The sequence below is a fragment of the Condylura cristata genome, unplaced genomic scaffold, assembly GCF_000260355.1.
Source record: "Condylura cristata isolate star-nosed mole 26May11 unplaced genomic scaffold, ConCri1.0 scaffold00002, whole genome shotgun sequence".
Taxonomy (NCBI): Eukaryota; Metazoa; Chordata; class Mammalia; order Eulipotyphla; family Talpidae; genus Condylura; species Condylura cristata.
Window position 1 is genome coordinate 46782670 of NW_004567103.1, and position 23169 is coordinate 46805838.

General features: G+C 37.2%; 2 protein-coding genes across 3 annotated transcripts; one reads left to right on the forward strand and one right to left on the reverse strand.

The window, feature by feature from the left end:
• Positions 1–1937: 1937 nt before the first annotated feature.
• On the forward strand, positions 1938–13553 carry METTL5 (methyltransferase like 5). Of its 2 annotated transcripts, XM_004674559.2 has the most exons (7): positions 1938–2163; positions 3979–4093; positions 4790–4971; positions 6951–7033; positions 10637–10688; positions 11396–11445; positions 13442–13553. In XM_004674559.2, the coding sequence occupies exons 1-7, from the start codon at positions 2055–2057 to the stop codon at positions 13478–13480; spliced, it is 630 nt and encodes a 209-aa protein (XP_004674616.1). In that variant the 5' UTR covers positions 1938–2054; the 3' UTR covers positions 13481–13553. The 2 variants fall into 2 exon arrangements, with proteins under 2 accessions (XP_004674616.1, XP_012584402.1); XM_012728948.1 differs by lacking the exon at positions 11396–11445 and having other exon boundaries at positions 13442–13504.
• On the reverse strand, positions 13510–22624 carry SSB (Sjogren syndrome antigen B (autoantigen La)). Its single transcript, XM_012728938.1, has 12 exons — positions 22520–22624; positions 20828–20902; positions 18208–18311; positions 17942–18116; positions 17207–17314; positions 17025–17125; positions 15693–15764; positions 15355–15397; positions 14583–14723; positions 14161–14347; positions 13912–14043; positions 13510–13648 (listed from the first exon to the last, which is right to left on the reverse strand). The coding sequence occupies exons 2-12, from the start codon at positions 20891–20893 to the stop codon at positions 13554–13556; spliced, it is 1224 nt and encodes a 407-aa protein (XP_012584392.1). The 5' UTR covers positions 20894–20902; positions 22520–22624; the 3' UTR covers positions 13510–13553.
• Between the last annotated feature and the right edge of the window lie 545 nt (positions 22625–23169).

Sequence of the window (23169 nt, forward strand, 5' to 3'; positions counted from 1 at the left end):
ACATATTACTGAATTTTATTGGCTAATACACTAGTGTTCCCTTATTTGTAGTTTAGCTTTCTTTCTTTCTTTGATTTGGTTTAGCTTTTCTTGGTTTCAGTTACCCAGATCAACTGTGGTCCTAGAACATTAGATAGAATAAGATATATTTGAAGAGTGAAATATGGATGGTCACATAGATTTTATTACAATATTTTTATTATATGTGTCCTTTTTATTATTAGTTATTGTTGTAATCTCTTAGTGTGCCCAATTTAAAGGTTAAATTTTATTATAGATATGTATGTGTAGGAAAAACAGTATATGTAGGGCTCGCTGGTTTCAGGCGAGCCCTACATATACTATGTATTATAACTAAATAGTATTATAACTAAATTATCAATACTTTTAACATATGTCCCCATGAATAAAAATGTAATAAAATTAACTTTTTTTGCTGCTTTATTAAGGCATTTTTAAGGATAACTGGCCTGTTTTTCTGCAAATACTTAAGAGACATACAATGCCAACTAGATAGTTTCCTTGATTCTTATTACATTACAAACAGTTGTTATATGACTAAGAACTTTCTGTATTAATTTTATGTGCTTAAAACTTTATATGCATTAACTCATTTCCTTCCCCCAACAGATAACTTAAAAACGTATTTGTTTATTTATTTATGCACACAAGAACTGGGGTACAGGCAAAAGGGGGGATGTATGTGAGAGACAGGTGCGGCGCAGAATAGGTCTGCTGTGCCATATGGGTCAGCTCCCTGGCCCAGGTGGCTAAGGCTGCTGATAGCTTCACAGTTCTGCACTTTAACCCCCGTTCCACCAAATAATTTTTAATTCTATTTTTCTCAGGAAGTAAAAGTCCCAGATACCACTTTCTCTACCCATTCATTCCATTTTTTTTTTCTTGCCTTAATAATGAAGAGATCTCCATTTCCTAGATAAGGTGTCAATCCTTTCATTTAAGCACTGGACCCCATCTTTCCAGGACTTTAACTCCATCCAATATCCTCTTTGCTGTATTGAAAACCCCTCCCTTCCTATTAGTTACGTTCTGTCGAACTGCTTAAATTTCTGTCATTCAAAAGTTTGTCTCACCTGTTCCAGTGTCATTCTCACTACTCTTTTCCTTAGCCATTGTTCACATTCACTCGGTTTCCTAAACTTCCTGTTCCTTCTCCATGAAAGCCTGACACTTTATATCCTCTCTTCTTTAAGCTTCTCTGACATCATGTCCCTGTGAAAGTTGAGGTAAGTGACACAAGAGACCTAAAAGGAAGGACACAAAGTTATAATAAAAGAGGGTATGAGAATGCCAAGGAGGCAAAGGTGAGTGGAAAGTGTTACATTTTTATTAGCACCAGGTCTAACCCACACCTTATTTTTACATTTTTGGATGGGACTTGGGAAACAGAAAAAGAGCTACTCGGGGCATTAAAAACTAAATGACCGTGATTTTTACTTTCTCTTCCCCTTCATTTTCTCCCTCTTTCCTGGCCCGGTCTTTTGAGAGCCTGAGAAACCTAAGGAAAAGCTAGAGTAAGGGCCAAGCAACAGACAGCGGGGCCCGCCCGGCGCTGCTAGGAGTGCAAGCTGGGTCGTGCAGACCGCCCCCGGTGGGGGTGGAGGAAGCACTTAAGTTGCCTGCGGAACCCAGGAGCTGGGCCGCGTTGTACCTCGGTTCGGGGCCGCTGGGCGGTGGACGCGTGTGCGCTTGCGTGACTGAGCTTCCGCTTGCGTCGTGCCGAGACTGGGCGCTGGGAATCCTGGTCTCGGCTTTTGCAGCAGCTGGTTCCTCAAGCTCCCAAGGTCGGCGCGGAACACACGAGGCGGTTGGAGACTGGCTGGGGACTCAGTCCGCAGCGGCAAACGAGGAGTGCTAGACCGGCCTGGCTGGCTGTGCCCTTTGCTCTATGCAGCCACTGTCCGGCCCCGGCCAGAGCTGACGGAGGTGTTGGGTGTTGGGTAGGGAGATAGAGAAAAGATGCTGGTTAAGTAAATTTCTCTGCAGATCCAGTGCCTTTCAGTCCCGCGATCCCATACTGCTGGGGTGGAAAAATGAAGAAATTAAGGCTTAAGGAACTAGAGAGTCGCCTACAGCAAGTAGATGGATTCGAAAAGCCCAAGCTACTTCTAGAACAGTATCCGACCAGGCCTCATATTGCAGGTAGGGTGGCTGGTGATCACGCCCTTGTTTGGCAAGTTAGCCCTAACTGAGTGATGAAAATAATTATGTGGATACAAAAAACGTCTAGAGGAATTCTACCCTAAAGCTAACTGATCACTTTAGGGAGTCACTGACTTTATACGCGTTAACTCATTTCATTCTCCTAACAGGTATCTTGACTCTATAACTAAAAAGACCCTCCCTACCCCTCACTACACCCTCCCCCGACAGTGTTCTTCATACCCCTTGACGGACATTTTTCAATGTATTTTTATCTTTCATTACACTGTAAAATCCCGGAGAGCAATGAATTTGTTGCTCTTGGTCATACTAAATTCCCAGTGCTTAGAGGAGTTTCCAGTACTATTAGGAGCTCAGTAAATAGTTGCTCAATGAGGATCAATTTCTTACTAGAGTTGTTAGTATGAAGATTTCCATGCTATATAGTGCCCTAAAAATGAATACTAGAGTTTTTACCTGAAGGACTGGGCTTAACAAATCCACTGTAGATGCTATAAAATATAAGAATGAATTTCAGCGATCTGAGGATCAACGGTATTCCTTAATGTGAAAAATAAAGGGGAGAACATGGAATAAAAATATTCAATAAATTGTCAAATTCACTGGGGAATCTTAGAAAATTTAATGTGTTGGGAACACAGTGTAATGAGGAATTCCTTTCCACTTCAACACATTTCTGTTTCTAAGCTGCCAATAAAAAAAAAATCAAGGAAAATGCATGCATACCTACATTTAATTGCAACATAGTCATAATTGCAGCCCAAAATTAGCACAAAACTATGGGTTAAGATCTGTTTTCTCAAGTAAGTGATTACTTCTTTTGTGTCTTGTGACTATAGGGCTTCAATTAAAAGAGTTCAGATTTGGTTTTTACCTAAGAGTTGTTTCACACCAGTGTACAACATATAAAAGTAGTGTGCTCACTCTCTGAAATACCAGCTTCAAAATCACCAACACATGTAGCAGCAATCAGGACAGCTTAGTCAACCTGAGATTTCCCTATAATTGTGTATTTGATAAATGTGTTGGATCCTGATGTATCAATGATGGCCAGTAGTCCTTGTTGGGTTCTGATATCCATAAGCAGATGACAATGGTGTTACTCTTGCTTTAAGTTTCAGACTTGTGTATTTGAAAAGATCTCTTTGTGATCTCAGCTGCTTCTGCTCTACTTTAGTATCAGACCCCATTAGGAGATTATGAATAAGTGTAAATCATAAATGTAATGTCTGAATATATGTATCTCAAAGGTTATTGAGTGGATGTTAATTTCTTTGACCTTCGAGCTTGAATTTATGGTAACTATTACAGTGGCAAACTTACATATATGTTCTGTGCAATTTTAATGTCAGTACTTGTTTGATAGTGGTTCCTAGATTTACTGACTTCACAGGTCAGTAAATTCCAAAAAGTAAAATTTTGGAGACCGATTAACAAATCCAAGAGCATATTTTGACAAGGAAAACTATTTTTAAAGCCTGTCTATACTTATCATCCCTTCATAAAAATATCTCAATATCAAACAAAGATCTTATTTTTCTCATTTTACCTCAAAGTTCTCTTATTCTTGGCATTGTCAGTAGATACTACTTTTGGGGAAACACTGGTAAATATTATCCACTTTGTAGGGCCTCTTATTATACACCAAGTTATTATATCTTAATTTTTTGAAAAATAACCTAGAACACTATTTGCAGGAAGATTAAATAATACAAGCTATTGTTCTAGAAAGGAGTTGCATTCTTGTCATCAGTGTGCTTACTTATTTCATAATATTTTTTTTTTATCTTTTAGCCTGTATGCTCTATACAATCCATAACACATATGATGACATTGAAAATAAAATGGTTGCAGATCTAGGATGTGGTTGTGGAGTGCTTAGCATCGGAACTGCAATGTTAGGAGCAGGGTAGGTAATCCTATACACACACACACACACACACACACACACACACTCCTTGGGTAAGGGGTAGTTAGAATAAGCATAGATACAATTATGTTCATAGAATTCTACAGTCTGAGATGAGAGCAAAAAGCTCACATTGAGTACATTTTAAATGGGCAAGATAAACTACTAAAAAAATCAAAACCAGTAACAGAAGCGATCAGATGTCTATCTTTCATACAGACCTGAATTTCCAACCCCTTCTGGGTTGAGATCATGCTTTTGAAAGGCAATATAGAATGTAGGCAGTGGCTCTGGCAGCTTAGCAACCTCTGGGTCTGACTGGAAGAGAGTGCTATGGTCCCACAGCCCCTGGTCCCTACTCTGGAAAAGCACATCTCCACGGAGCTGTGTTTCCCTCACCACGAGCATCCCCACCATAACCAAATGGTAGCCAGCAACGCCTACCTATCTTAACTGGATCCATGGATTCTGGGCTCTGATGCTGGCTTTCCTGAAAGAGAGACCACCTATCACAACCACCATAGGAGCTATTACAGTTTTGTAACATACTAACTTGCATGCAAATAATTGCAATAAATGGATGAAACAGTTTATGAAAAAAGGCAACATTTTACTTCTTTAATTGAATTAAAAAGGTATGTTGTTATTGTTTTGACATAGAGCTGTAAGTAATCATTCTATATTTTGTATTTATAGGTTATGTGTTGGATTTGACATAGATGAAGACGCATTGGAAATATTTAACAGGAATGTGGAAGAGTTTGAGTTAACAAATGTTGACATGATTCAGTGTGATGTGTGCTCATTGTCTAACAGAATATCCAAGTCATTTGATACAGTAATTATGAATCCTCCCTTTGGAACCAAAAATAATAAAGGTTAGTAGTAAGTATCAGGTATACTGTTGTATTTTTAGAAAAGCAAATTTTATTTATTTTTTAATTTTTCATGTTTTAATTGCTATCCTCTATTTGATGAGGCATTTTCAGCACACTACTTTTCCTTTTTTTTGTTTGTTTGTTTATATTTTGAGATAACATTGGTTAACATCACTGTATATGAGTCAGAGGAATAGGTTCATACCTCCTCAGAGGTGTGTCACCACACTCAAGTACCCATATAACTTTATCATAAACCATCGGAACCCTTCTCCATTGCCACACCACGGTAGCATCCTTAACTCTGCAGTCATTTTATTTTGTATTTTTGTTAGTTTGTTTTTCATCAGTGAAATCATTGGATATTTTCTGGCACTCAGGTTTAATTTAATAAGCATACTTCCCTCCATTTTGACTCATGTTGTCATGAATGATAGTTGATCTTGTTAATCTTGTTTTATAGCTGAATAATATTACATACATGAATCACATCATTTTTGGTTTTTTTCCAAGATTTTTGTATTGATGCAATCAGAACTGGGGTACAGGCCAGAGGTGCAGGAGCAGCGAGAGGATTCACCAAGATAAAGTGGGGAACAGAACAGGTAGACCTACTGAAATATACACCTGAAGGGAGCAGCACATGAGGCAAGGGATGTCTGCTTTGCCATGTGGGTCAACTCCCTAGCTGGGATCAAAGTCAGGGCTGCAGTGGCTATGGATAGCTGAGACTTAACCCCTTGCACTACCACAGAGGCCCCAGTACTTAGTACTTTTTGATACTAATGTAAATAGGGTCGTTTTCTTGGTTTCTTCCTCTTCATTATTTACATAAACGAATGCCATAGACTTTTGAATTTTGATTTTTTTTAGCATGTCATTTTTCTGTATTTGTTTCTAATATTTTTTTAGTAGAGTCTTTAGGTGCAAATTATAGAGTCAAGAATATTGACTTAGTTGTCTTTTTTGTGTTATCCTTATCTACTTCAGGTAACAGTAATGTTGGTCTCATAGAATGTGTTTGGGAGCATTCCATCTCCCTCAGTTTTTTGGGAAGAGTTAGAAGATAGGTATTAGTTCCTCTTTGAAACTTTGAAAGGAATAACTAGTGAAAATGTCTGGTTCCGGGCTTTTGTTTTATGGGAGGTTTTTTTCTTAGTATCTCAGTTTCCTTGCTTGTAATTGGTCTGTTCATATTCTCTGCTTCTTCTTGATTCAGTCTTGGAAGGTTGTATGAAGAGGTAACTATTAAAACTATTTTCTCATTGACTGAGTTAATGATCTTATCACTGCTCATTAAATGTCTACTGTATGTGTAGTTTTATAATTTTAATTTAAATTTAAGCATGCATTAATTGAATCGCTAATTATTAGTTAATAGGAGAAATCATTAGTTGAATTGCTAGGAAATGCAGTTAAAAATATTTTTCACTAATTTGTACTATGCTCGTTTCTTATTGCTTATACTCCAACTGCTTACAAGAATGATTTACCTAACACTTATAAATGGTTGTAAATACTATAAATAATCTTATACTTTTAAAGACTCTTTTAATGCTTTCAGCACATTGAGGATTTCAGCATATGTGCATCAGTAACAGAGACTCATGGTGGCTATTAATTTTGTGTTTGATGTGAACAAGGAGGGTAGTAAGAGGAAGAAAAGCCCATCCTCCCCCCTACTGTGATTCGGATTATTGCTCTACTTGTTTCCTTCTCCCATCTTTGAAAGTCACGAATTTGGAATGTAATATTAAAATTTTTACTTTAGCCTTTCTTAACCAGACACTGTAATTCTAGTTTTATTCTATCAATCTTACAAGATTTTATTTAGATATTTGTACCCAATCTTGTTGCATTAAGAATTTGGAATGCTATTTTGAAGTTTGAAAAAATATTTCTAAATACATGATATTCATTTAATCTTATATTTTGGTAACAGACAAATGTTGTAAATAGTTCTTTTCTACTTTCAACAGGAACAGATATGACTTTTCTGAAGATTGCACTGGAAATGGCAAGAACAGCAGTATATTCTTTACACAAATCCTCAACTAGAGAAGTAAGTTCAAATCAACATACTGTTCTTTGTCACTTATATTTAAATTCAAGACAGTCTTTTAAGCATTTGTTATAAATACTAAATATGAGGATGTCTTTTTTTCAACATTTGGCATTCAGGAACCGAATTTTCTAGCATTTTAACTAGCTTTCTTCCAGCCTGTATAACTTCTTTTGTTAAAGATTCGTTTAGGTAGGACAGAAGTGTGATATAACTAGTGTTAAAATATGTCCTGATTTGCTGGGTAAGTCCTAGTGTGGTTTGCATAAGGGAGGTGGTATGCCTGGCTTTTTTTTTTTTTTTTTAAGATTTATTTATTTATGCATACAGAACTGGGGTACAGGCCAGAAATGCAGGAGCAGTGAGAGGATTCACCAGAGACAGAGTGGGAGTAGAATAGGTAGATTGATGAAGTACACTGCTGAGGGGAGCAGTGGGCAGGTCAGGAGAGGTCTGCCACGTCATGTGGATCACCTCTGAGGCGAGGATCAAACTCATGCTGCAGTGGCTTTAGCTTCTTAGTGCTGTCCTTTAACCCTCTGTGCCCCCAGGGAGGGCCAAGCCTGACTTTTTAAAAAAAAAAAAAAAAAAATTGAGCTTGGAGCTAAACTGATTCGATTTCAGAGCCTACTTCTTGTATTATTCTTCTTTACAACATATAGCACATATTATCTTAACACTTATGAGAGTATAAGGTTATGCCAGGAATGGGAATATTTTTTTTAAAGTGTCACTATAGTAAGTGAACAAGAACAGCTGGCGCTAGATCCCCAAGGTTCAGAGTCAAACTGCTTCCCAGCTTTGTATCTTGGTCAAGGTATTTGAACTTGTTTTGTCACCTCACTAAACTCACAAGGAAGCAATACCATATATTTTATAGGATTATTCTGAGGATTAAATGAGTTAAAATTCACAAAGTACTTAGAAGAACTTCTAGCATACATACTTGCTATGTGTTGGCTACTATTTCTTTAACTCCTACATTTACTAAAGAGATTTTAAAGTGCTTTTACAGGAAAAATATTTGTGTAAATTCATTTGGAAACAATATGTTTTGGATATATAGTAATCTGGTGAACCCATTTAAAAGTAGAAAATCAAGGGTAAAAGTGTACATACTGCTAGTGATAAGGAGTGCATTTAGATAAGCAGCAGAACTTTTTACTGGTACATAATTTTACGGTACCTAAATCCCCATTTGCTAAGTGAAAGCAAACACTATTAATTACTGATAGCTAAAAAGCTTGTGATGAAAGGGTCCCCCAAACCATGCTCAGGTTTGATGATTCACTAGGAAGTCTCACAGGAGTTAAGTTTTTAATTCTGCTCATGGCTGTTTTATTATAGCTAAGGACACAGAGCAAATTGCCAAGGGGAAAGGTGAATGGGATGAAGTCTAGGTGAATCAGGTGCAAGCTTTCAGAGCTCTTTCTCAGTGGAAACACACAGAGTATACTTAACTCTCTCAACAGTGAATTTCTGGAACAAAGCATGTGAAATGTTGTCAACCTGGAAAAATAATTGAAGACCTGGTGCCCAGGGTTTCCACTAATCATGTACCTTAAACATAAAAATTCCAATTCCAGTAGCTAGACAGGGGTTGACATTAAAAACTTTAAGCATAATGAGCCAGTTTTATCAATTAAGGTGATCCCCATATCTAAGTTCCATATTCTAGACAAGGACCAGTTTAAGTAGACTCTTAAAGATTAATCAGGTTTGCTATGAACTCTTTTCTGCACAACTCGACATAATTATCACACCCATAGTTCATGTAGATCAACTAAAATATGCCAGCAGCAACAACAACAAAATGCAATTAAGGAGCAAAGAAAGTCTAGTTACTTGAATGTCCTGGAGCCACATTAACCAAGGAACGCAAATCTTTTATTTGGTTTTGCCATGATCCACCACTAAGAGGCAGCATTGTCAGATTAGTCATCAGGCTTACTAGTTGACTTTTAAGTCAATAGTTAAATATATTTCTAGACAGTACAAAAGTAGTTCTGTTACTTTTATAGTAATGGATTTAAAAATTAATGTGGTGGTATTATGCATACAAGAGGTATGATTTGGAATGTTCATTATCAAGACTTGAAATGAGCTGGTGATAATTTTGCTTGTTTTAGTATTCTATGTAATTAGTTAACATTGCCACTGGTCCCTTGGTTGCCAGACTCCTTCTATAGATCCTTGTTTTTTAAAGTGTTTGGCTCTGTATTAATATGATAAAACTTTTTGCTAAAAATACTGATATTTAAGTTAAAAGGTTAAGTGTATCCTGGCACATATACTAAAACTGTTGCCATGTCTACATTAGGCATTCTGAAAACCTGTTCTGGGCTCAGAGCAGAGTAGATAAGCCAGGCCCATTTTCTCATTTATCCTTTGCTTAACTCATTCATTCTTTTATCTCTCAACCAACACCACATTCCATCATTTCTATCCAAAACCTTTCACAAACCTTAGGGCTCAGATAGCAAGAAAATTTCAGTATATTGCTAACAAATTTATAAAGGATTCTAAGATTCCACTAAATTGTTTTACTTGCACTGGTCTGTATCCTCATATAAAAATTCTAGATCTCAAAGAGTATTCAATTTAGAGAAAATTATAAGTACAAACATATTGTCAGTACTGACCAGAAATATTTGATCCTAAAATACTAGGGAAAGTTTAGCAATCAACTTAATGACAGTAAGAATGAATAATACACTAAAATGCTTATACCAGATACTAATCTCGCTCTTGTTGTACTCCTAGAAAAATATCTGAATACCTAATTTATTTAAGTGATTATGGGGAACTTTTTACCAATATTCATTTATGTTGCAGTGTTATACATAATATATATTAATATTTAAAAACTAATAAAGCAATTTTTCCCTATTAAAATTAGTAACCAGATAAGGAAAATGAGGTAAAGACTAAATTGCTCAAGGTTACATATCTAGTAATTAGTAAAGCAGTTCAAATGCAGGCTGCAGGCTGTCTGGCTCCAGAAATATGCAACTACATACCATACCATACTGAACTGCCTCTAGATATAGACCTCTACTAAATGGTTTCCAGGATAGCTATATTTATTAATTCTATAGAAATCATTTTCACTACATTATATGGTATTTTCTGAAATAATTACTTGAATTATATAATTTGGCTTAGATTTTAAGTGGCTTGGTATGTCTTCAAAATAGTGTTCATCTAGTTAAAAGGTTAGGAGATCTAATTTTTTTCTTTTTAAGATGATTATTTATGCACATAAGAGCTGGGGTGTAGGCCATAGGTATGGGGGGGGGGGTGAAAGGGTGGAGGATTAACCAGAGACAGAGATGGGAGCAAAACAGGTAGATCCACTGAAATACACAGCTGACAGGAGCAGTGGGTAAGTCAAGAGAGGTCTGTTGTGCCATGTGGGTCAGCTCCCTGGCCAGGGATCGAACTTGTATTGCAGTGCTGACTTAACCCCTGTACCATCAGGGAGGCCCTAGGGGATCTAAATTCTAATCATATTTTTAAAGTTTGAAAACTTGAAGTAATAATAAAAAAATTACTTTTGAAGAATTATTTTAAAATCAGCTCACATTAACATTTTGTGTTCAGCATATCCAAAAGAAAGCTGCAGAATGGAAAATCAAGATAGATATTATTGCAGGTAAGTTGATTTTTTTGATCCTACAAATTTCCACCCTAATTAAAGCTAACAAAAAAATTTGTTTTGCTAAAAAAAATATTGGTAGATTAAGATAATATTGCATGAGTTAGGCTCACATAGTGCTAACATACTGACTGTACTACCAACAAAGCACCTATGTACCATAACCCATGCCCTTCCATAATTTTCATACAGGTATTAGGAAGACTGTAAAATCTATTCTTCAGTGTATGTACACAGGACATGTATATATATTGGCAATAGGTTAGAGATGGAGTCAAAGCGGAGTGTCATTATTGAGACTATCCCAGTTTATGCATTTTATTGAAAATTTCTAATAGCACCCAATTTGGTTTTGGTCACTCCACATTCAGAAACACCATGTACCCCTTTGTACCCCTTAAAAGCTTAGAATTGGGAGTTGGTTAGATAGACTTCAGTTTGGTAGAAGTCAACAGTGGTAAATGCTTAGAAATACAATTTTCTTTTTTTTTAAGATTTAGTTAGCATACAGATCTGGGGCATAGGCCAGAAGTGCACGGGTGGTAAGAGGATTCATTCAAGTGGGGAGAACAGGCAGATTGATGAAGTATACTGCTGAGGGGAGCAGCGGGAAAGACAGGAGGGGTCTGGTGTGCCATGTGAGTCATACCCGTGGCCAGGATCAAACTATAAATTTCACCCTTAGGTGGTTTTTTGTTTTACAGAACTGAAATATGACCTACCAGCATTGTACAAATTTCATAAGAAGAAATCCGTAAGTCTCTTGATTCTGGCTTCTTTATATTTAGCCCTGAAAAACTTTGCAATAAGTATTTTTAGACTTTTTTAAAGATTTACCGTTTATGCACACTAGCGCTAGGTATAGGCCAGAGATTCAGGGGCAGGGAAAGAGGTTCACCAGAGACAGAGTGGGGAGCAGAACAGGCAGAGTGACTAAAATACATTCCCTGAGGAGAGCAGCAGGTGAGAAAGGAGAGGGCTGCTGCACTAGGTGGACAGCCTTTGGGGCTGGGGATGGAACTCACACTGAAGCAGCTATGGCCAGCTTGCAGTGCTGCATCTTAACCTGTTGTGCCAAAATCTTCACTGTCATTGGTTTACACAGTAAGTTATTTCTAGTAATTATCAAGTTGCCTTGAGTAGCTCAGCAGACATAAGTCACACCTTGAAGATACTGCAGGTTCAATTCCAGACTACAGCACTTGGTTTCCTAGTGCATTAAAGTCATATACATTAGGCCTATTAAGTGTGCAAAACATGCCTTTAAAAAACAATGTACATACTTTAATTAAATGTGGTAGAGAAGGGGCTCTCCCTGTTGGCACATGTTAAAAAGCACCACATTATGAAGCTCTTCGAAGCCACTGCTGCGCAAGTTCAATCCCCGGCCAGGGGACTGACCCACATGGCCTGGCAGACCTCTCCTGACTCGCCCACTGCTCCCCTCAGCAGTATACCTTGTCAATCTGCCTGTTCTGCTCCCCACTGTGTCTCTGGTGAATTCTCTCACCTACCATGCCTTTGGCCTGTACGCCAGTTCTGTAGGCATAAATAAATAAAATCTTTTTTAAAAAAAAAGTGAGACAAGTGAGCATGTTAAAGGAAAAAAAAAAAAGACTTCTAGGTGCAGGGTTAACACAAATCTTCAATTTGTAAAAGAAATGCAGTATTATGAAGCAAAATTAAAAAAGGCAAGCCTGCATTAGCCGTGGGATTAATTCGCAGCCAATACTCTGGTTTAAAACCTTTCCCCTAGGCAAGACATAAATCTGCCTAACAGTTGTGCTATTGTTTATTGTGCTTTCCCTGGTATCCTTTCTAATCCTTTTTATAGCCCCACCCCTGTTGTTTAGCATCTGAAGCCACTTAAGCAAGAAGTTATTCAGTCTTACTGGGTCTCTCCCATGTATGTACACTTTAAAAAAAAAAAAAAAAAAGATTTTATTTATTTATACATAGAGAACTGGGGTAAAGGCCAGAGGTGCAGATGCAGTGAGAAGACTCACCAGAGACAGAGTGAGGAGCAGGACAGGCAGATCAATGAAATACACTGCTGAGGGAAGCAGCGAATGAGACAGGAGAGGTCTGCTGTACCATATGGATCACCTCCATTGCTGGGATTGAACTCACACTGACATGGCCTCAGCTTGGCTTAGCTTTATAGTGCAGTGCTCCAACCCACTGCGCCACCAGGGAGGACCCAGGAAATATATTTTTTGACTTTTTCTTCTTAAATAAAATATTCTTGGGCCCTCCCTGGTGGCGCAATGCATTAAAATGCAGCTATGTAGCTTCAGCACAAGTTTTATCCTCGGCCAGGGAGGTAACCCACATGAGGAAGAGATTTCTCCTGACACACATGCTGCTCCCATCAGCATTATACTTCAATCTGCCTGTTCTGCTCCCCACTCTGTCTCTGGTGAATCTTCTTACAGCTTCTGTGCCTCTGGCCTTTACCCCAGTTCTGTATGCATAAATAAATAAACCTTCAAAAAAATAAAATATTCAAGTGCATTGGGAAGGAAAAGGAAACAAAAACTAAGATTTTGCTTTTTTATATAGTATATATTTTATTAGTTTGTAGTAATACATTTTTCATATTACAAAGGCAATTTAGTGGAAGAATCTTCCTTTTGATATTGAAACATCTGAAAGAACACAAACAGAACTATACATTTAAAAAAAATGTATTTTTTTCAATAACAAAAAGGCAAGCTAAACAATAAAAGATTTCTTTTTCTTTCTTACAGGTGGACATTGAAGTGGACCTAATTCGGTTTTCTTTTTAAAAGACGTCAAAGACATAAGCAGCCTAAAACCTAATTATTAAAATGAATAAAAAAATTTTTTTTTTTTACTAAACTACTGGTCTCCAGCACCATTTTCTGTTTTCTGTTGTTTAGATGCAGGTTCGTGTATGTCTAGTTCTATTTCTTCTCTTGCTCTTTTTACTGCTCCTATACAATAACAATTAATATTTGTTAAATTTACTGTAAGCATTCTATTATAACATTGAGCATAATTGTTTAAAATGATTAATAACTCCCATCACTAATGAGAAAAAGCTTTAATCTTAAGTATTTTTGTATTTAATTTGTAAAACAGCATGAGGTAAATCACAATTCACAAACATCACTTACATAGACATTAAAAATCATGCCTATTCTCTTCCACAAATAATTCCTCATGAAAATACCAAAGGCTTTAGAAAAAAACTTACCGTCTGCATCATTTTCATCATGTTCATCCTCACTATCAAATCTAGTTTTCTTGCCTTGAAACTGTACTTTTCCTTTAGCAGACCCACCTTGGGCAGTTTTATTCCCCTTTCCTTTTCCTTTAAATCTGCGACCTATAGAGATATAATTGAGAAGTCAACAAAGAAATGTTTTTAATCTTTCAATGTTTTTGAATATGTATTAAAATTTTCACTCAAGCAAATGAGTTATTAAAAATCCCAACAAATGACCTTTTGATTTCCATTTGTTCAGGGACTCCTGTTGATCTTCTATGATTTTTTTCAAAGCTTCTTTTTCCACATCTCCTTCTAATACTTCCCATGTCACGTCTTTGTTCCTTAATTGTAAGTTACCATTGTTTGCGTCTTTGGCTTTATCCAGTGCATCCTTAGCTTTTTCTTTAAAAAGAATTATTCCCTATATCAAAGACATAAAATAAGAGCCACACCTTGATGCTCTTATTCCCATTATAATTTCTTTGCTCAAATTCCTATCCTACAAATCAGTATCATTACTAATTTCAATAAATTTTACTGATTAGGAAGGAAATTACTGCAAAACTTGCAGTGGTTAATTTACTCATAACATTAATTCATAAAATATCAGACATCCACTGAGAGCAATAAAGTAATCAAGTATGAATGTTCCAAACCTCTTTTGCTCCTCTGACAAAGTCTATCCATTTTATTTCACCATGGTTTGAGAAAAGCACATGCAAATCTTCTCTACAGGTCTGATCATCTAAATCTCCAGAAAATTTCAGCAAGCAGCCAATTTTTTCTTCTATAGATTTCTACAAAAATATATAAGGCAATCAAAGTTTCTTAAAGCAAATACACACAAAAAACACTTATCACTCAATGCATATAAGAAAAAAGTTACAAACTGAAGGCTATTTTGAGTAGCATTTTAATAGCTGGTACCTTTTTGTCATCCTTTTTTCTATAGTAGCTTCTGATTTTAATTTCTCCAAGAATAATACCTAGTTATATACTTTTATAAAGATTTATTTACGCATACAAAAGCTGGGGTACAGGCCAGAGGTGTGGGGGTAGGATGGGCATGTGAAAGGATTCACCAGAGTGGGAAGCAGAACAGGCAGATTGAAATATGCTGCTGAGGGAGGCAGCAGGTAAGACGAGAGGTCTGTTGCACCTTGTGGGTCACCTCCTGGAGGGGATCGACTCATGCTGCAATGGGTGCAGATAGCTTCACAGTGCTGCAGCTTAACCCAATGTGCCACCAGGGAACCCCCCAGTTACAAATAACTAGAATTATATAAACATGGCTATTTATCTCTCTGGATAACTATTTTCAGCAATATTTGGTTATTACTTAAATGTAATGACAACTGTAGATTTGCTTAAAACATCCTTTTATACTCTGAATTTCCAATTTCTTAAATACAAGTAACACATACTCACCATTTCAGCATTTTCTGCTAACTTTTGTTTTTCTTCTTGCTCTCTACAAATAAAAATATAATTAGAACATTTCCACTTATTATGTAAGAAAACTAATCCTAATAAAGCTAATCTTGATCATGACCACTAAACTACCTTAATAAAGAAAGTTAGAATTTGCTCAAGTGCAACATAATGTAGCCTTCCCTGAGTTTATCAAAACAGCTTAAAATAATGTTTCCAGCAGCACAGAAAAATCCTACTGTTACTCATTTTAGGGCTCATCGTCAGCTCCACTTAACCAAAACTACTCTAAGTTTTAAGGAATTAAAATGTTATGATTATCTCAACGTACTTACTGTTTAGCTCGTAATTTGGCTTCCACTTTATTTTGCTTTCTTTCTTCATTTTTCTTTGCAAAGTAATCTTCCCTAAAGGACACATAATACTGAGATTAAGTTCATGAGTACAAAGGTAAGGCTGCAAATTATTTTCTAAGAATTAATACATGGTAAGAGAATGAACATTTCATACACACACGCACAAATTTTTTAAGATTTACTTTTTTAAACTAAGGTGTAGGCCAGAGGTTTGGGGTGAAAGGTTCACCAGAGAGAATAAGGAACATAACAGGCTGATCTACTGAGATAAACTGCAGAGGGAAGCAGTGGGCGAAGACAGAAGAGATCTATTGTGCCATGTGGATTAGCTCCCTGGCCAGGGATCCAACTCATGCCACCAGCCACAACAGCTTGACGGCACTGAAACTTTAACCTCTGTGCCACCAGGGAGGCTCCAGGACATTGTTTTCTATCAAAATGATTACCCAAAAATATGCCAACGTAATTAACTTTTATTCTTTAGTAACAGTTTTACTAATAATTCACATCCCATAAAATTCACCCCTTCAAAGTATACATTTCAATGTTTTATAATATATTCAAAATTATACAACCATCACCATTATTTAATCCCATGACTCCAAAGAGAAGCCCCATGTCCACCAGCAATCTCATTTTGGTTTTCATTTAACTTTTGGGGTAAAGGGGATATGGCAGCAGACAGGCAAATGGACAAGGACCATAAGCCAGATGTTATTTGAATATTATAGTGTTAATTTTGCAAAAGGACTTTTGTTCCTCTAACCTAAGAATATGAAAAATCATATCAAAAATTTACTTTGAAGGGTTAACACTGATAGCATGGCTCATCACAGTCCATCTCTGTAATGCAAAAGCAGGGAACAAAGGCCCTACAACTAACTTGACCATGAAGTTACTCTGGTGTATCCTAATTCTTACATATAGCTTACTGTGATTCAACTATCATTGAGTAATGCTTTGTACTATATAAAATACAGGTATATATTGATTATGACAAATAAAAAGATAAAGTTATACGGTGATTTATTCTCCAATCAAACCAAAAGACCAAATTCTAGTATCCAATTTGATTATATGATTTAGATGGAAAGTACTAAAATCCAACCTCCTTTATCAGTTACTAACCTGTGAAAATGTAATAAGCACCTCCTTACAGTCATAAATAATCAGTTTCTACTTAGCAAAATTAAAGCATTTCTCTAGGCCTTCCTAAGAAAGCTACAAATACTGGCCTTACTCCAAATTCCTTACCTCAGTGTGTCAATTCCATATATCTATGTGGGAGAAAGAGCAGCAGAAAAGACTTACTTGAAAAGTATCAATAAGTCCGTATCTTTGTACTTCTGGCCAGGGGTCTCAACAAACTTCTTAGCAGATTCAACACAATCAAACACAGCAAATATTGATCCCTATTAAAAAAGTAAACAAAAATTGTTTAAGTTATGCCTAATTTTTCAACTAGGAAAAGTTAAAATGTCATATAGTTATACCTTAAATGCTTTGTGCAATGTTCTTCTCATTTGAATATTTAGTACTTGCCCTTTATCTTCTAACCATTCTTTTATGTCATCTAGAGTTGCATCAGTTGGGAAACCTTTCTATGAAGAATAAGAAGAAAGGCACAAATGACTTCTCCAGTAAACAAATCACCAGAAGTTTCAATTTATTTTGTCGAAGTAAAAAAGCTGAGATATAACACATATCTCTCTCTCTCTACCTCTTATATGTTTAAAGACACTATTTTCCAGTGCAGTACAAAGTGACTCATTTATCTGGATTTCATTTCAAAATAATTCAGTTAGTTCAGAGATAAAACAAGATTAATCACATTAGTATCTGGATAATGTCACCTTGAAGTTGAATAACAAAACATTATATATTCAATCTACTTTTATATATCTGAAATGTTCCAGGTAAAAAATATATATATTTAAAAAATTAATATGCTAAAAACATTGCATCAAGTTTTCCAGTTGTTACACATTTCATGCTACACTATGTAGGAAGTTTTGTCCAGTTTTGTGTGGGTTTTTCATATTTTAATTCTCAGTTCTATAAGGTAAAAGTTTTAATCCTGTAAATGAAGATAAGGCCTAGAGAGGTTAAGAATACTGCCCCTTTAAGTACATAAGGTAAGTGTGAAAACTAATTTATGATTCCATATCCATACTATGTTCTTTTTAAATAATGTAAATTATAATTAATGCATTAAAAGAGACACTTACAATATACACAGATCTGTTTTTCACATCATTTTTATACTCATCAGTCACTTCAGGGAGGGGTTTGCTTGGAGATCTTCTGATTTTAGTCTTATCTTCACTTATTTCCATCAGTTCTGCCTTTGATTTGCTCAATGCTTCTACTATTACATTAAAGTCTGTTGTTAGACGGTTTAACCTGAAGAAAAATATATAAGCATTTTAAGACTTAATGGTAGCACTGTTGTTAACAAAAGAATCTAAGGATGATTTTTTAAAAAGCTGTTCACCTGTTGAATTTTATCATTATCTCCAAAGGTACCCAGCCTTCATCCAGTTTGATTTGTTCCTTTAAAAACTTATCCCGTGGTAAATTGAAGTCACCAAAATAATACTGCAAGACAATTACAATAATATTTAGAACACTGTCTAACACTGAATCTATTCATTTTTTAACCATTACATCACTAAGCTCTAGCCTACAAAAATACAAGGCATAACTTAAAAGGAAATAAACATTTTCTCCTAAATACACTGTAATGTTAACAAAACAAGACTAGCTATCACCAGCCACCAGCTGACCCACATGGCACAGCAGACCTCTCCTGTCTTGTACACTGCTCCCCTCAGCAGTATATCTCAGGAGACTGCCTGTTCTCCTCACTGTTTCTGGTGAATCCTCTCATCCCACCCCACCCCTCACCCAGGGCCCCTTTGGCCAACACTCCAGTTATTCTAGGCATGTACGCATAAATGAATAAATCTCTTAAAAAAAAGTAGAAAGCTTTGAAACAAGTAACGCATTTAAGCATCTTTCAAAGGTTTCAAAGAGCCTCACTTCAAATCTATGGAAAGAATAGATTGTTAAGTAAAAGGAACCTTAATATTTAAAAGTAAAAAAATTTTAAAATGAGGTGAACATTTATTTAATTTAAGCAAGTCCTTCTTTATTAGCATAAAAACAAAGGAAAAGTTATATATGAAAATATTCAGTTGTGCCAGAGTGCCAAAAGTAGAATAAAAAGTAAAAGACTGATAAACACCTCAATTTGTTAACAATGCTTATAAATCAAGGGGAAAGGAAAAATCCTAGAAATCATAATGGCTAAAAGACATTTAAAAAATCACTAAGAGGGCATCCCTAGTGGCACAAGGGTATGTCTCAGAACAACAAAGCTATCCACAGCAGCAGTTTGATTCCAGGCCAGGGTGCTGACCCACCTTGCCCAAGACCTCAAATGTTGCTCTTCTCAGCAGTGCATTTCAGTAAATCTGCCTGTACTGCTCCCCCACCCCTATCTCTGGTGAATCCTCTCATCCCTCCTACCCCCACACCCCTGGCCTATACCCCAGCTCTAGAATGCATAAATAAACATATCTTTTATAAATAAATAAATTTTTTTAAACTCACTAGAAACACAAATTTACCATAAACATTAAAAACCCTCAATCTTGCCAAAGGCATGTAATTTAAAGCAATGAGATAGCATTTCTCACCTAGCAAAATGGCAGCAATTCTAGAAACAACAATACTATTGCCTTAAACACAGAGATGCAGGTAGAAATATAAACTTGAACCAATACATCTCCTAGGAATTTCAATTTAAAGAAATTAGTAAACTATTAAAATTTATATATAAAGATATTCACAGAACTATACAGCTAAAAAGATGGGAGTAACCTACATATCAGATAGGGGGTTGGATAAATTATTGATAACATGAATTACTCTCCTAAAATGCTGTATTTATTAGGAGAAACGGAAGGAAATAAAAACCGCTAGTTTGATCTCTGATCAAATTATCAGAGAGTATACATTAGTTATGGGGGAAGGGCATATTACTACCTTTTTCTCTATATATTTTTGTACTGTCCTATTACATTCAATGTATTATTTTTTCAACACAACTATAAGGAAATTACAAAAAAGATTTAAGAGGTAATGTAAAATGGCAGGTATACAACTTTTGAGAAAATATTTCTAAGCACTGCAAAGAAAAAAAGCAACAAGTAATAGAATTTGAAATCTTCAGTGAGAATTTAAAACAAGTAGTCATTATTGATATTGTAAAATTTCAACTTAAATATAATGCTTCAGTGTCTCCAAAATGCTAATACTTTGTTTACTTTGTAAACAAAGTAGTCTCACCCACTGCTCCCCTCAGCAGTGTATTTCAGTAGATCTGCCTGTTCTGCTCCCCACTCTGTCTCCGGTGAGAATCCTCTCCCTACCAAACCCCCATACCTCTGGCCTATATTCCAGCTCTTTTATGCATAAATTAAAAAAATAAATAAGTCCTCACTTAACAATATTAATAAGTTGCTGGAAACTATGACTTTGCAAATAAATATAACAAAACAGGTACTTTAAAGATATGCTAGTGTTTCCTTCCTCATTAATGTTACAATGAAATGACACTGGAGAAACAGAAGTTAGAAGTTGTAATAGGTGGAAAGAACAGGGTATAAAATACTAGGACTCTCAAAATATGAGGTGTTACTAAATAGACCCCCACTTTACAAAGGAATTTTGTTCTTATTATGTGTACTCTAATAATGTTTTGCATATTATTAACTAATGTGATCCTAACAACCACCTTACTATCCCTACTTTATAGCCAAAGAAACTAAAGCAAATAAAAGTTAGGAACACTATAGTGGTACCTTTCAAAATTTTGCTAGTCCTGGGTTTGATAAACCAGTTCCACCAATACAAACTCTATACTATGTATCTTCATTTAATTTCAAGAGTCAAAGTCAAATACTGAGTCAGTAGGTCAATAACTGTTCTTTCTTGTATTTGTATTTAGGCCCTAAATTTCCCTTGAAGGAGGGCCCTCCCTGGGAGCACAACCAAGCCTCTTTTAAAGGAATCTATTTTTTTGCAATTTAATAATAGAAGAATCATACCTCAATTTGATGACAGATTTTGGCCTCCAGGGCAGCCATTTTTTCATTATCACCATTTTCAGCCATTACGGCTACCTGTAAATTTGCCCAAATTGGCATAAATAGGTTATTTTCTCTTTTTAAATTAAAATTCAAGACCATACTTTAAAGTTAACATTACACTGTTTCTTAAAAATCACGAATTTTTTAAAAAGAATTTTTAATTCAACAAGTTCAATTTCAAAAATCTTTGGAGTAACAACATTGAAAAGCTACTGATAATACCCACTTCTGCCAGTAGGCCACTGCTTCAACTTTTACAACAAAAGGAGTGTTTATCCTCATTTAACTGGTCAAGAAAGCTTTGGGGGGGGAACCAACAATTCATTCAACCACTTACAATCAACTTTTTCTAGCTTTAAGCATTTCACCATCTGCCAGTATACTATGACTCTCAATTAATTCTATTTTTTTTTTTTGGTGTGCGTTGCACTTCTTTTAAAATTAGTCACAGCTGATTTACAAACAACAGCAAAGAAAAACACACACATCAAAGAATACCGTATCAGCAAAAAGTTTGTTTTATAAGGTAGAAAAAATAAAATATTACAGCCAGGGTAAAATGGATGCTGTATGCTAAGAAACGTAGTAAGAAAACACTAAAACGTTAAACTAGGGTGTAGGTTTACTAATAACACTATGTATTTACTGGCTACCCTTATAGTCAGTGTCCTGTTTCACATGCTTGACGTTAGCATTGCAGGAAAAAATGTGGCTGAGGTTGCCTCCAGTATTCTAGTAAACCCCGCCCTCATCCAATTGTACAGAAGTACATACAGAAGAACTCAAGAGGTGTCTGCCACTAGGTAACTCCAGTGGGGGAGCTATCGTTGTTACACTACGAAGAAGCATCTCTTTATAACACTGCAGCAGTCATGCAAGAACCTGGACGCACACCAGAAGCTCGTGCAGTAAGAATCGGCATGAGACACACCTCACTACCCAATGTACTCAGTCTTAGGCACTGGACCCCGTAAATAAAGCATACGGTGGGATCAAAGAACTATTTAGTCCTACAAGACTTCATCGGCCTACCTAATTTCTGAAACTTCGTTCCATCCAATGCTCCCCAGTATGCACGATTTAGAATTATTAACCAACCACACTTTTAACATTTCATAGTGCCTTTACGTGAGTGAACAAGGCCTCTAAACACCAGGCAGGGGGAACTTCGGCGGCCCGAGGCTCTGGTCTAAAGTCTGCCCTACGGGGTCCAGGCACTCATTGGGCGTTTAGCCTGCGCCGACCTCCCCAGAAATGTACACGGTGGCCCGAAACGTCAGCCCGGGGCCACAATGAAAAGCGGTGGAAGCAGGCACTCTGAGGGCGCAGAGGGGCTGCGGGCAGCTTCGGTCCAAAGACCCCGCCAGAGCCGGGTCCCAAACCCACCCCTGATTGGCTGGCCGGGGCCCAGCCACGTGCGGGGACACCGCCGCGCGAGCTCCAGCAGTCCCAGCCAGGGCCGGCTGCGCGCCGCGCCGCTCGCTGCCCGGCGCTCTGCCACGGGCTGAGGCCCACGCGGCGCTAGGCCGGAACGCGAGGAAGGCGAGCAGTGGACGTCCCCAGCGTGAGGCAGCAAGGCGAGGAAACGCGCCACAGCACAAAGCGGACCCTTTAGTACCGCCTTCCCTTTAGCCACCAGGAGTTGCTCACCTTTAAAGTCTCTGTCCCCCGATCCGCGCCACAGGATCACCAACAGCGACAGCAACAATTCGACTTCCAGCGCCGCCGGCTGGCCTAACGCGCGTAAAAAAGATGGGGGCCTTCCCGGCAGCCCTCGCGACCGGGTGGGCGGGGCTTCGGGCAGACTGAGCGGAGGCGGAGGCCGCGCTCTGGGCACGCGCACCCGCGGCGTCCTCCGAGGTCCCCCGGAGTCTTTCTACCGTGTGAGGAAACTGCCCTAAAACAGACCCGAGGGACTTGGAGGCGCTGCTAATTGGCGTCGGGATAAAAATTGATTTTTAAGTATTTAACGGTGGCGTTTGTATTTCCAGTCCTTTCCATTCATATGACGTGTGGGGGTCATTTTTTTTCTTCCAGATCATACTTTTCAAAAAGAAATCTACATCTGTACACATATCTATAAACGACACGGTGTTGTAGTAGTTCTGAAAATAAATTAAGACCAACAGCCTGCTCTTCCTTTTCAATCTCTTCGTGATGTCTGAGTAAGCAGATCAGGCATAGCTCCCCTAGGTTTCTCTGGAGTCGGTGGTACACTTGTGTGCAACTTCCCTGACCAATATCCACCTCCTGGTAACTGTGAGCTCCCTTGTGGTGGGAGGGGATAGCAACGTCCACTA